Source organism: Xenia sp. Carnegie-2017, unplaced genomic scaffold (genome assembly GCF_021976095.1).
Source record: "Xenia sp. Carnegie-2017 unplaced genomic scaffold, XeniaSp_v1 HiC_scaffold_19, whole genome shotgun sequence".
NCBI classification, from domain to species: Eukaryota; Metazoa; Cnidaria; class Anthozoa; order Malacalcyonacea; family Xeniidae; genus Xenia; species Xenia sp. Carnegie-2017.
The window spans coordinates 7,238,176-7,251,473 of NW_025813481.1; the positions used below are offsets into that span (position 1 = coordinate 7,238,176).

The window sequence follows — 13,298 nt, forward strand, 5'->3', positions numbered from 1 at the left end:
ATTCGTAATATTCATTTGTATTTAATTAATTTTATTCATGTCTCTAATTCTATCAAATTGCACTTTGATCAAGTTGCTCCGGTGACAGGTTTGCGCAACAATTATAGTTCTATAGACTATAGCAACTACAGTTATTTATTGGATTCACGAAAGATAATTATATTATTGTCAGAATGAGGTAAGAGCTTTACTGCTTTTCGTATTCATACCGACGTACATTCTGGAACTTATATTTGATATCCTAGTCCACTTACATTCCTTTGGACATTGATATTATATTTATTTATTGGAAAGTTAATAAAAATAGAGCTTGCTTTGCGTAGTGTTAAATTAAATTTTGAAATGGCGTTTTTAGTTCATGCGCAAGCAGCCTAGAAATTTACTCGATCACGATTTTGTGCATTACTTTTCCCACCAAAATGCCTATTTTGAGGAACCGTAAAGAAGGTCAAAGGTCATGGGACTAGGTTATGATTGTAATTCAATGATATTTTCTATCTTAATATAACAGTATCAAGGAAGGAATTCTTTTGGGTATGGGCAATCCCCTCTTGGACATCAGCGCAGTGGTCGATGCTGATTTTTTGGCAAAGTAAGTATATTTGTTCTGTGTTACTGTTGAAACTTGACTGTTCTCAGCAAGGAAATTTTAATCATTTTCATTTAAGGTATGGGCTAAAAGCTAATGATGCTATTCTAGCTGAAGACAAGCATAAGCCAATGTAAGATCTAATTACTTCTAAAACGTTGAAAAAAATTGGTTTCATACAACTATGCTATAATTTACTCTATCACAGGTACCAAGAAATGGCAAAGATGGATAATGTGGAATACTTGGCTGGCGGTGCCACTCAGAATTCCATTCGCATTGCTCAGTGGTTAATGCAAGTGCCAAAGGCTTGTGCTTATATAGGATGTGTTGGTACGTTATCTGTATTGGATATGTTTTGATGATAAATTTCAACTCATTTTACACGAAAATTTTCATTATGAATATTTTTTTGGTTGCAGGAAAAGATCGTTTTGGCGAAATCCTGAAGGAAAAAGCAGAGAAGGCAGGAGTAGATGTGAAATATTATTATATAGATAATCCAGAAACAGGAACATGCGCTGTGTGCATTACCAATAACAACACTGCAAGGTAATTGAAGTTTAACATTCAATGCAATAATAGTTTCACTTCATAAAATTGTATGTTGAACTATTTCACCCAATCTGATGTGGCATCTTCATTAAATCACATTGACTATATTTTAATTTGTAGGTCCCTAGTGGCAAACCTCGCTGCTGCCAATCATTATAAAAAAGAGCACTTGGAAGAAAACTGGAAAACTGTGGAAAAAGCTGATATATTTTACATATCAGTATGTTATAGTAATGATGTCACAGGCCAGATTTGGACACATTTAAAAATCGAGCTTCTAAATTTTAGGGTTTTTTCTTAACTGTCTCACCAGATTCCATTATGATGGTTGCTAGACATGCAACAGAGAAAAAAAAAGTAAGCCAATGAAATGTCAATTTCATCATAGAATTGACTTAAAGACATCGTTCATTGCATTATTTTTCTTGTCAGATTTTTGCAATGAACTTGTCTGCACCCTTCATAACTGAATTCTTCAAAGAACCTTTAATGGAAGCCATGCCACACATCGACCTTCTATTTGGAAACGAATCTGCAAGTTTCTATTTACATTGAATTTTGTGTTATGATGTGACTGCAAAGTTTATGGCTTGTTCTTAACAAGAACATTGAAACCTATCCATTTTAGGAAGCCCTTACATTTTCAAGAGTACAAGGATTTAATGTAAGCATTACCTTTATCAACATGCTCATCTTTGCTTCACAGATCCTATCTTCCATACATCTTTTGTATCATGCAGACTGAAGACATGAAAGAAATAGCCATAAAGATTGCAAATCTTCCACGAGCTGGTGAAAAAAAATCACGTGTTGTTGTTATTACTCAAGGAAAAGATCCTACTTTGGTTGCGAAAGGTAAGACATGTTTAAGATGTTTTTTTTTGTGATTTGGCAGTAGAGTTACGCAAATTGGAAATTAGCAATTTTACAATTGATGTTCCAGATGGCAATATCACTGAGTATCCTGTAGCTTTAATAAAGCAAGAAGAAATTGTCGACACAAATGGTGCTGGAGATGCTTTTGTTGGAGGTAATGTGAATTTCTTTGTCATCCAAATTAAAATTTCCATTATTGCCAAGTTGAGATTTTTGTTTTTCTCATACTTCAGGATTTCTTGTGCAATATTTACAAGGAAAACCAATGGAAGAATGTATCAAGTGTGCCCATTACTCAGCTCGACTAATTCTTAAAGTCTCTGGAGTTACTCTTGATGGCAAACCTGATTTCTAGACTAGAAACCTCCAAAAATCTATGAACAAAGTCTAGTTTAAAAAATTATGATATAAGAGAAAGTTATTTGGAAAATAATAATTGAACCCAAAGCTTTTATTATGAAGTAAAGTATGATATTGTATCCGTTTTTCAACAAGTTTCTGAACAGAATTTTTGCCCACTTACATGCACAGAATACTAAGTGTCTTTAGAAATAATTGGTAGAATTATCTTTATCAATGGATTCACAACGTTTCCTTCTTTAGTACTAATGGACCAACATTGTCACCAGTACATTGGTTATGTTTTACATGACTTCCATCACAGAATGGCCACTATGACAATAAAAAACATGGTTACAGGTTACAGTCATAAGAATATGTAATTAAACAAGCCATAATCAGGATAATGCTCAGGACTAAGATATTGCAATAACAGTTTCAAGCTTCAAGATTTTATGCAAAGTTACAAATCGAACTTGACAATGTGTAGCTCTTTGAAGAAAATAGCTTTAAAGTTCAACACCATGTTGCTTGCAAGTGTATTGTTTTAAAGTTTCTGTTGCTATGAAGCATAAAAATCACATAAAAGTTTTGGGCCATTTTGAGGTGGTCTTATGAAGTTTAAATTCAAATAATATATTGTTATAACTCACAACTTTGTTATTGGCTTATTGCATTATAACACACAAATTATTTAGCTGCTGCATTTAAAGTTCACGAAACCCCGAAAAGTAATAATTTCAAAGTAGAAATTTGTTAATTTCTTCTTCAAAAGTAATAAATAATTACTTTTTAGTTTTGAAAGAAATGCTTTTGGTCATTTTCACATCATTGTTAATTATTAGTAATATGATTGCTATGAATATGAATTAAGGATAGATTACCATCACTAATTCTCTGACCCGTTGCCTAGAATCTTCGTTATTAAAATCAAACTTACCAAGGCAGTTGCTTACATCGAGATTACGTTTAAACAAAACAATTTCCAAAATGCATACAACACAACATACCGTTTTAGTGCGCCAACATCTACAATACACAGTTTTTTTGTCAATATCCTCAATATCAATAACATTGACGACTTTTGGCTGGTCCTTCTGTATTGATTTATTCACCCATTCACAACGCTGATCTTTTCTAACCAGTTTATAAATAACGTAAGCACCGAGCAATGCTGTGCTAAACCAAGGCAGATAATGCGTTAACTGATGTTCCCAAGAAGCTGCGGTCATTTTACTTGACTTGATCCTTGCTGAAATGACTTATTAAAAAAGTCAAAATTGGGAAAGAATTATGATGGTCGGACCAATGGCTGCCAATGGATTGGATTGAAATCGAACCAGCAGTGGATTGGAGGACGATTGGGCGAACACAACAGAATCGGGTAAATCATCAGGCGTGTAGGCTGTACAGCACAGTTCAGTTAGATACACACGGAGAGAAAGTTCTATTATGTATCATATTAATTATTTTATACTATTTTCCATTGTTCTCTAATCAATAACAATTTACCGTCTATTTTCATTTACTCTTAAATTTCTATGACAGTTCATTAATTAATGACAGGTTGCCAATGGATACGGATGACACAACGGAATTGCCTAATTGTTGTATAAAGAAGGTCAGAAATTGGAATCTACCTCCTCACATTGGAAGATGGACTACCCGCATTGTCGTTGCATTTTTAATATGGGCTGCACTTTGGTCCATTGTTGGCAAAGATGCCTTACCCGGTGGGAACCTTTACTCGTTATCTGTTTTACTAGGATTATCTGCCTTGGCTGGATTTATGGTTCGAATCATCCCAAAGTTGAAATTGCCAAGCTTGTTGGGAATGTTGATCACTGGTTTCATGTTGAAAAATGTCAAAGGCATTGATGTGGCCAAGGATATAGACAATAACTGGTCTTTAACACTTCGAAATGTTGCTCTAGTTGTTATATTGCTTAGGTCTGGTCTTGGTCTTGATCAGAAGGCACTCAAAAGGGCAAAGTGGACAATAAGTAGACTTGCTTTGCTTCCCTGTACAGCTGAAGCAATCACAGTAGCCATCATGGGTTACTTGCTACTTGACATGGGTTTTAAATGGAGTTTTCAACTTGGGTTTGTAATTCTATGTATCCTCTGGGAATGATATAATCCCACAGGGTAGCTGCTATACGTCTTTCCCTCTGGTGAGAGCAATTTTCTAAATTTTAGATTTTTGATTGCTGCTGTATCACCAGCTGTTGTGGTTCCATCACTCTTGGAATTGCAAGAAAAAGGCTTTGGTATTGATCAAGGAATTCCCACTTTGGGCATTGCTGCAGCATCTCTTGAAAATGTTTTCTCCATTAGTTTGGTTGGCGTTTTTTTGGGCATTGCTTTCTCTGAAGGTACGTGTCTACATGAGGAGTTGAAAATCAACTTTTCTCACAAAACCTTGCGCAATTGTTTAGTATTATTCTTACCTTGTAATACTTCTTCAATTTGAAGGTAACCTTGCATACAATATATTTCGTGGTCCCATTGAAATCATCATTGGCATTTCCATTGGTGTTTTTGTTGGTCCTGTACTCTGGATTATACCATGTAATGAGAAGGTGACCTTCATGATGCTATCTTCTACTTTGCAAACTTAAAGTGCAATGTGCGTGTGACAATCTCATTCTTGTTACTACAGGGAAGTGCTCCACAAAAGAACAGATTTGTACTCCTGTGTAGTTTGGGTCTCCTCTCTTTATTTGGCTTGAGAAGAGCTCATTTTTCTGGGGCCGGTGCCCTTGGTTCTTTAGCTTTGTCATTTGTTGCTAGCCTTCAATGGTCTAAAAGAGACAAGGTGCTCAATAGACAGTTGAGAATACATTGTACTTATTTTTAAATGAAATTTAATAACATGTGCTCTATATTAACTTTTAAGCAACAAATCGGTGCTGCCTTATCAATAGTTTGGGATTTCTTTATGCCACTTTTATTCAGCTTAATTGGTGCTGAAGTGAATGTGGAATACATGGAAAGCCAGCTTATTGGTAGGGAAATATAAGATACCTTATTGCTGAAAATTGACATCAATACAATAATAGATTTTTGATTTTACTATATATATATATATATGTTGATGAGAAGAAGAAATATTTACGCTCTGCTCTTAAGCATCGAGCACTGTACTTACAGAGATTCAAATAAGCAAAACTTCCTATATATATATATAGCCTCCTGCTTCATTATAGTTTTTTACTTTGCAGGCCGTGGTATAGGAATTTTGATTGTTGGGTTGATACCTAGACTGTCTGTGGTCTATCTTGTTCTTTTAAGAAACAACCTCTCGCGCAAAGAGAAGATATTTGTTGTGTTATCATGGATTCCAAAAGCAACTGTGCAGGTACCGCAGGCATACATTGTACACAACTACACTGTTATCTTTCACATAAGGAAAATCCTGACCATGCATTACTATAAATATACATCATAAAACTATTTTCAGGCAGCCATTGGTTCTATTACATTAGACGCTGCTCGTGATAAAGGTTTACATGGAAAGTATCAAGAAAAACATGGCATACAGGTTGCTTAATTTTTCCTAGCAAATATCTACATGTATATAGCTTCTTGTTGTTTTGATCAGAAATAACAATTTTTTTTCTAATTATTCTAGATTCTTACCTTGTCAGTTCTGTCAATTCTTATTACAGCACCAATAGGAGCAATAGCAATGACTACAACTGGTCAGAAACTCTTAAAAAAGTCTGAAATGATATCTCAAAGCAATACTGAACAAATTGAAAAAATAGAACTGACCAATGACATTGGTTATGTTTAAACTTCTATAAGTCACATATGTTGTAAATTTGTAATACATAGATACCAAAATAACAACAAATGTAATTAACTTATTGCAATCAACATTCATTAAGAACAACTACATTACATATATTGTACTCCAATATTTCTGAAAAAGATTTGACTAAGATTTTCAGTGCATGTCTTATAATATAAGTGTCTACTGTAATGCTCAATCTTGATATGTAATTAATGCACTTTTCCTGAAGGATTATTTGGTGGAGCATATGGTGGTGCTGCATATGGTGGTGCTGCGTATGGTGGTGCTGCATATGGTGGTGCTGCATATGGTGGTGCTGTTGGATCATTCCCCTTATAACCAGCAGGATATCCACCATCATGGGGAGGAATAGTACCATAACTTGGTGCATACACTGTTCCCGAAGTTAGAACCTACATGAAGTATTTTTTTAGTTTGTGATAAGGACAATAATTGGTGATAAGTAAAAATTGCAAATTTTCGCAAGAAAACTATTTGAGAAACCTGACTTCCATGTTGAGTTATGACTGTATTTGGTACATATTGCTCTCGTCTCACCACTACATAACCAACTCTATTCAAACGTCGACGGCATAAAACAATGATGAAAATGGCAAAGAAAACAGTGACCATTACCAGCACAAACCAAAACCCTGGCAAGGGTTGAAAAAAACATGGTTACATTAACATAGGATAAATATGTGGCACATATTTCAACAGCAATACATACACCATGTTGCTATGACATCAACTTCATAACAGCATTCTGAGTCACAACAATATGCAGTCTGGTATGAAGCAGGGTAGCATACATAAGTTCCACAATCTACAAACTCAGCATCCTTCAATAAGGTAAAAAATACAAAAGAATACAATAACCATAATTTCTAATTAGCAGCAATTTTAAAAAACACTTGAGAAAAACGATTTTTTTGAGAGCAAACATGTTTCGACATTATCAGAATGCCATCTTCATTATCATAATGTCGAAACATGTTTGCTCTCAAAAAAATCGTCGTTTTTCTCAAGTGTTTTTTAAAATACAATAACCATAAATATATCGCTTTAAAACAGCAACCGCGTGTATATCCTTTTGAAAACGTTGTATTCAAAACATTTATGTTATGTAGTATCAAAGTACACAAAAAAAGTATCGTTTAGATTATAAACTTTACAAAACTTGCAAGTATAAAACATTTATCACGTAAATACGTATGTATGAGTGTAAAGATGTTGTCATGTTGTTTCTTGTTTTGTTAACCTAAATAGGTATTTAATAAGACAATTTTTTACTCTAGTTATTACTAAATCAACTTACCGTTAGTGCTAATGAGGCAGAGAAAAATATAGCCAGTAAATTAAACGAAGACATCACGAAAAATTGCGTTGAAAAAAATTAGTAGTCTTCTTGCTAAGTTGCTCTTCTGTTCTACTCCAACTCTCCGGCCGGAAAGTCTCTCCCGAGGGAAAATCCCGTATTATCGGAGATGAGTACCCATGTATTGTTTGTAAATATGGTAAGAATGAGCAGTGCGCAGTGTGATGCCACTCGCACCTATAAGAAATCAACGCCAACTTTTCGTAAAAATTTCTTTCGATAGCACAAATGTTCACTTCCTGGCTTGCTTTAAATTCTAAAATGTAATTTTTATCCCATACAAGGGCCCAAGGCCTAAATTCAACAATACTTTTTCTTAGAGAGAGAGAAAGTGAAAATTTGAGATCAGTAACCTGATCTGAAAAGGAGACCTGTTCATTACGAGCTTTCGTGGTCAACAAAATTTGTATGTCGAAAACTCCAAGGAAGGTTGAAAATAGCTTAATAAGACGCTGCAGCCAAAATATTAGAAATTATATTTAGTGAGATGACTGCCCTTAGTGAAGTCCAGTAATTCAGGACCAATTTATCTTCTAAACTCTTTGATTTTTTTGTGTGAAGTTCATTCACTAAGTGAAATTGCAGGTTTCGAATCGTGTTAATCGACAAAAAAATCGCACAACATATTGGAATAATCATGCTCCGAACTGATAGTTGTCTTTAATCATTTTATCTCATGAACAATGAAAGTAGCAAATGAAATAATGCATCTGCATTGTTCTTGCCTTACAGTATCAAAAATGCCACATCAACAACGCTTACATAACTTCCAGAGAACGTGATGAGGAAGACGTTTGCGAATTTGATATGAATGGGGACGCTCGACCTAAAAATAACAAAGTTTTAATACGTTAGAACACAAGTGTTTGTGCAAATTTCTACGATAATCTTGGCTTGGAAACATGACAACATTCATTTTCAAAAATCACTGCATGAAATCACGAAAAATGGCCAGGTTGACGACAGGCGTTTCCTGTCCATGACGTCATAACTTCAATCAACCTAAAGAGATCATGGAGTGAAGACCACTCACTTCTCCACTAGTGGCTGCGAAAAATCGTTAAATCGTGGGTAAGCATTGAGCCGAGGTTTTTGTATGACAGCGGCAGGCATGCAGCGTTGGAACACAATGGTATGTTTTATGAAAGAATGGAACACAATGGTATGTTTTATGAAAGAATGGAACACAATGGTATGTTTTATGAAAGAATTTTCAGTCTGCGAATACATTCCAGTTCTTACGATTACAGCACACATCTGGTCCAAAGACCCAAATCAAGAAGTTGACGTTAGGAAATGGTGACGATATGTAATGTCACATTATTGTACTCCAATGCTTTCCTTCGGGAGTAATAGTTCACGAACGAATACACTTTATTTACTGCAAGCTTTACGCTTGAGATGAGTACGGTAGTTGTAAACAATGATAAACGCATGTGTCATCATAAGTCTAGGAAATATGTCAGGACTCTCTTCAAACAAACCACTGCGTAGGTTCTGAAAAAATTCGAGTACCTGTAAATTAAAATTGACACATATCTTGCAAATGACAGTATGACACCGACTCTCTCTCACACACACACAGAGAGAGAATATAAACATGAAACACATGTACATTCAACAAAGGCATGTTTGCCATCATGATTATCGTCATGTCATGTTAAATTCATTAAAAAATTCGCATGTTCGATAACGACTGCACGTAACGATAGATGTATTCATGTCGAGTGTTTTTAACTGTGTCAAAAGCAAGATAGCAGAATCTAAACAATCTTGAAATCGAAGTAATTTACTACAAACTTCGCGATTGTTTTTGGAAAATGTTGCTCAACCAGCGAAAGAACATCGAACCACCTTAGCTAAGAACACATTCTAAGTTTGCAAGCTCCGAACCTCTCAATTCAAAACAGGTTCTAATTTGATAAAAAAAACTCCTCCATCATCAAATCACGACACAAAGCAACTACGATACGCTATTGTTTTAAAAGTTGTTTGCATATATAAAGTCCGTTGTTTCACGGCAAATGTCACGAAAATAAATAACTCGCCGAATGAATGGAATGATTGAGGCTGATGAAGATAGGAGAATACGGCGACAGCGAGTCTCGATGAAACCAACATATGACGTCATTATAAAATCCAAATCTACATTGGATGATAATTGCTTCATTCGTTGATAAAGACTTCAATCTCCAATTTAGCATAATTCATGCATATATAATACCACTGGACAATCCAATTAATTAACAGGGGAAAAAATTTAATACCTGGGCACGGAGTGGCGAAATAGAAAAACGATTCGCGATTATAACTTTAAGCCCTGTCAAAACGGTAAATGTTTCGCCGTAAAACATGTTTTAACATGTTTTGCGGCGAAACATTTACCGTTTAGATAGGGCTTAATAAAGGAAGCTGTGCATCTCGATTAGTGGAAGGATTTGCACTGATATAAATTTCAAATGAACTCCTACGCACAAATATATATCGCAGATTAATCACCAGAAAATAAAATGTGTGCGATAAAGACCAGCGAAGGCGTTGATGTTTGTCAAACGAATGAAATATCTTAAAAATATTGAAATCTCGTTGCAAACTTAGAAACATTGTTCGCTAAAAAATTTGCGGTTAAGCTATTCGCCCCCCGTCGAGATGCAAATGTAAGTGAAACACAGGTGCGCTATATATAAAGGTGTAAAACACTCGAGGGCAAGGAAAAACATTACAATGCTAACCAATTCAACAGTTCAGCTGAATCAGATTCAAAATACTTCATCTTAGAAAGCATCAACAACTGCACATAGAGCACACTTTTCACGGATATAGGGGAAACATTTCGTGGACATATTGCGCTTAGGGGTAAAAAACGAAAACAAAGACAACATCTCACATCGTCTTCGTTCGTCAAACTGTAATGAGCGTTTTTGACATGGACAACGATAAAAAGAAATTCAAGTTTAGGCTAGTGATTGTCACGATGGTAGTTTGTATAGCAGTTAGTTTTTCCATCGGTCTTTTGATCGGCTATCTATCAAACAAGAGCAAGGAGAGCAAAGATAGAAGTTATCACAGCGAAAGTTCCTCACTCGAAAATCTTTTACAAATCTTCAGTGCAAAGGAGTTGCGCACCACGACAAGGTACGGACACTTTCGGTCTTCATTACTTCATTTTAAACATTTTGAACAATTCAGTTCTGTGAAGGTAAAAAGAAATTGTAGAATTACAAAATCGTATACTTTGCAAGAAGTTCAGTGTTAACATCCCAATTCGCAAGCTAATATGACATAGAAAATACGGATAGAACTCGCATTAGGTTATGGTGGGGTACGCTTGCAAGTGATCATTTGGAATCAAATACAGTTACATTCGTCCAAAATATCGCATCTGTTATCCATTATAGCTTTTCGTGACAAAGCCGTGTTCCCCAATGAAAATCTTTTAGCTACGTATGTATTCAGAAACAACACAATTTTAAAACAGATTACGAAAATCATTAGTATTTCATACGAACAGCATTTATTACTGAGTATTTCAAACAAATCACGTTTAAAAAATAGACAAGGTGCAGCGGCTAAAACACTTCACAGAGTCGAATATTCAAGACAGCCCACTGCGCACTTTATTAGAAATTCACTCGTTAGATGAAGACGATACCGCTGTAGACTTTCGATTAAGGAACCCAAGAGAGGGATGATAAAACGAGGAAATGAATGTACAAGGACGGAGAATAATCTAGAAACGCCAAACACTTCGCATTAAAGTTGAATTTTTTTCAAGAGACGTTTTGAATAGTAGAAATGCATATGAAAAAATGTTTACGCGTGAAATAACTTTTTACAGCAAACACGCCAGGATTGTGCTAGGCACATATACCATGCCAAAATTTAATTACGTCATTAACATCATGCCATTGTACAATTATTGATCTCTTTGATAGCATGTTTGTGAAAATAATACATTAAACTGATCAAGATGCAAATAAGAAGTGACATCTGTCGTTGACAAAACTAAAACTATCATTAATGCTTTAAACTCTTATACATTTTTTATCCATAATTAATTCCCGCTGGCCACAAACAAACAACGTCGACAAACAACTTTTCACACTCGTCTACGCTATCGCCTTACTTTATCATCGCGAGGTATGCTTCTCAAAAATTTTATATCAAGAGGGCGAACATTCCTCAATAAAAGCTGTCAAAGTTCAACATGCGGCGATTTGTTCGCACTTATTGATGTGTGTGTGGCTAAAATTAACAAATCAAATTCTCGCACGTTCATCAACTGATGTCATTGGATAAGTGCATTGCATTAACTCACAAAGCAACACACTAGGGTGCACCTGGGGTAAACGTCTTTGAAATATTTTTCATTTAACACAGGAGAAAAGCATTCTTTTAAAGAAGTTGTTATCTCAACAACAAAATAGGATCATGCAGTGGTAATCCCCACTCTGTCAGGGCAGAAAACTAAAGCTTAACCTTAACTAACCCCGAAACGGTTGTTTAAATCTTAATCAACCATTTTGAATGGACAGAGGGAGGGAGAGAGGGGGAGGAGGTTGTCTGTGTTCTGTGCACTGGCTGAGTTCCATATCAAACAACGCTTGCACAAAAATCGATAGCAACAAGCCAACAGCAGCATGTTATTGTTTTAACTTAAAACTCTGCTGGACATACCTCATGTAGTTACATTGTTACATCATTTAAATTGACTAAGGCTCCTAAATAATTTTAAGAAGTGAATTTTTTTCGAAATAGAAATAAAGAAAAATATCATAATCGATCGAAATCAAACACATTTCGTTTACAATTACACGATGTGAAAAGAGATAAGTTCATTTTACGTGATCCCTGTATCAGATAGCTGACACCATAAACTTTCACTATCTCGTTTCACAGTCATTGTTTAAAGCTGGGCGCGTGAGTATGATCTTATTATTAGAGAACCTACATAATGCAGCTAATGTTTTTCCTTCTCAAATCTATACTTGAATGGAGGGTCTATCTATTATTCGCTCTACTTCACAAAGATATGTCTTTTTAGAACCATTAATATCTTCATTGCAAAACTTCATACGTCATTCGGTGAAAAAACTATCGATGTTAAAATTGTGTTGATATACAAGCAAAATACACCCATATGTTCATTAAATCCTGAAATTACATATTTTTCGGTATTTATCCTTGGTCCTTGGCGTCAGTGAGTTCTGAGTTTATAAAATAGGATATCAAGTTATTAGCAGTTTATAGTTTACTGTAAACAGTATACTGTAAGTATAGTGGTAAGTAAGCGAACAGTTTACTGTAAGTATAGTGGTAAGTAAGTAAACAGTTTACTGTAAGCATAATGGTAAGTAATTAAACAGTTTACTGTAAGTATAGTGGTAAGTAAGTAAACAGTTTACTGTAAGTATAGTGGTAAGTAAGTAAACAGTTTACTGTAAGTATAGTGGTAAGTAAGTAAACAGTTTACTGTAAGTATAGTGGTAAGTAAGTAAACAGTTTACTGTAAGTATAGTGGTAAGTAAACAGTTTACTGTAAGTATAGTGGTAAGTAAGTAAACAGTTTACTGTAAGTATAGTGGTAAGTAAGTAAACAGTTTACTGTAAGTATAGTGGTAAGTAAGCGAACAGTTTACTGTAAGTATAGTGGTAAGTAAGTAAACAGTTTACTGTAAGTATAGTGGTAAGTAAGTAAACAGTTTACTGTAAGTATAGTGGTAAGTAAGTAAACAGTTTACTGTAAGTATAGTGGTAAGTAA

General features: G+C 34.9%; 5 protein-coding genes across 7 annotated transcripts in view; 3 read left to right on the top strand and 2 right to left on the bottom strand.

The window, feature by feature from the left end:
• LOC124438443 (adenosine kinase-like) lies at positions 1 to 2,499 on the top strand. The gene is made up of 12 exons (XM_046988578.1): positions 1 to 178; positions 512 to 592; positions 669 to 722; positions 798 to 922; positions 1,012 to 1,141; positions 1,265 to 1,364; positions 1,433 to 1,501; positions 1,577 to 1,678; positions 1,773 to 1,808; positions 1,885 to 1,999; positions 2,088 to 2,174; positions 2,254 to 2,499. The coding sequence occupies exons 1-12, from the start codon at positions 174 to 176 to the stop codon at positions 2,373 to 2,375; spliced, it is 1,026 nt and encodes a 341-aa protein (XP_046844534.1). The 5' UTR covers positions 1 to 173; the 3' UTR covers positions 2,376 to 2,499.
• LOC124438448 (CDGSH iron-sulfur domain-containing protein 2 homolog B-like) lies at positions 2,454 to 3,643 on the bottom strand. The gene is made up of 2 exons (XM_046988584.1): positions 3,370 to 3,643; positions 2,454 to 2,692 (listed from the first exon to the last, which is right to left on the bottom strand). Exons 1-2 carry the CDS (start codon positions 3,589 to 3,591, stop codon positions 2,603 to 2,605), a joined length of 312 nt encoding a protein of 103 aa, XP_046844540.1. The 5' UTR covers positions 3,592 to 3,643; the 3' UTR covers positions 2,454 to 2,602.
• Positions 3,492 to 6,284, top strand: LOC124438440 (sodium/hydrogen exchanger 9B2-like). Of its 2 annotated transcripts, none has more exons than XM_046988574.1 (9): positions 3,492 to 3,743; positions 3,926 to 4,462; positions 4,559 to 4,734; positions 4,835 to 4,941; positions 5,022 to 5,177; positions 5,259 to 5,367; positions 5,584 to 5,720; positions 5,823 to 5,903; positions 5,994 to 6,284. In XM_046988574.1, the coding sequence occupies exons 2-9, from the start codon at positions 3,933 to 3,935 to the stop codon at positions 6,156 to 6,158; spliced, it is 1,461 nt and encodes a 486-aa protein (XP_046844530.1). In that variant the 5' UTR covers positions 3,492 to 3,743; positions 3,926 to 3,932; the 3' UTR covers positions 6,159 to 6,284. The 2 variants fall into 2 exon arrangements, with proteins under 2 accessions (XP_046844530.1, XP_046844529.1); XM_046988573.1 differs by lacking the exon at positions 3,492 to 3,743 and adding an exon at positions 3,761 to 3,813.
• Positions 6,149 to 13,298, bottom strand: part of LOC124438439 (N-acetylated-alpha-linked acidic dipeptidase 2-like) — a 27,201-nt gene continuing 20,051 nt past the window's right edge. For both annotated transcript variants that reach the window (XR_006946093.1, XR_006946094.1), the window contains 4 exons: positions 7,477 to 8,362; positions 6,889 to 7,000; positions 6,663 to 6,811; positions 6,149 to 6,571 (listed from right to left, as the gene is read on the bottom strand). The gene's annotated coding sequence lies outside the window, so the exon portion shown is untranslated. The remainder of the gene's footprint in view (positions 6,572 to 6,662; positions 6,812 to 6,888; positions 7,001 to 7,476; positions 8,363 to 13,298) is intronic.
• The window catches only part of LOC124438437 (putative N-acetylated-alpha-linked acidic dipeptidase), an 11,448-nt gene continuing 8,581 nt past the window's right edge, over positions 10,432 to 13,298 (top strand). The window contains exon 1 of the mRNA XM_046988571.1: positions 10,432 to 10,671. Coding sequence (XP_046844527.1) covers positions 10,448 to 10,671 — 224 coding nt within the window. The 5' untranslated portion in view covers positions 10,432 to 10,447. The remainder of the gene's footprint in view (positions 10,672 to 13,298) is intronic.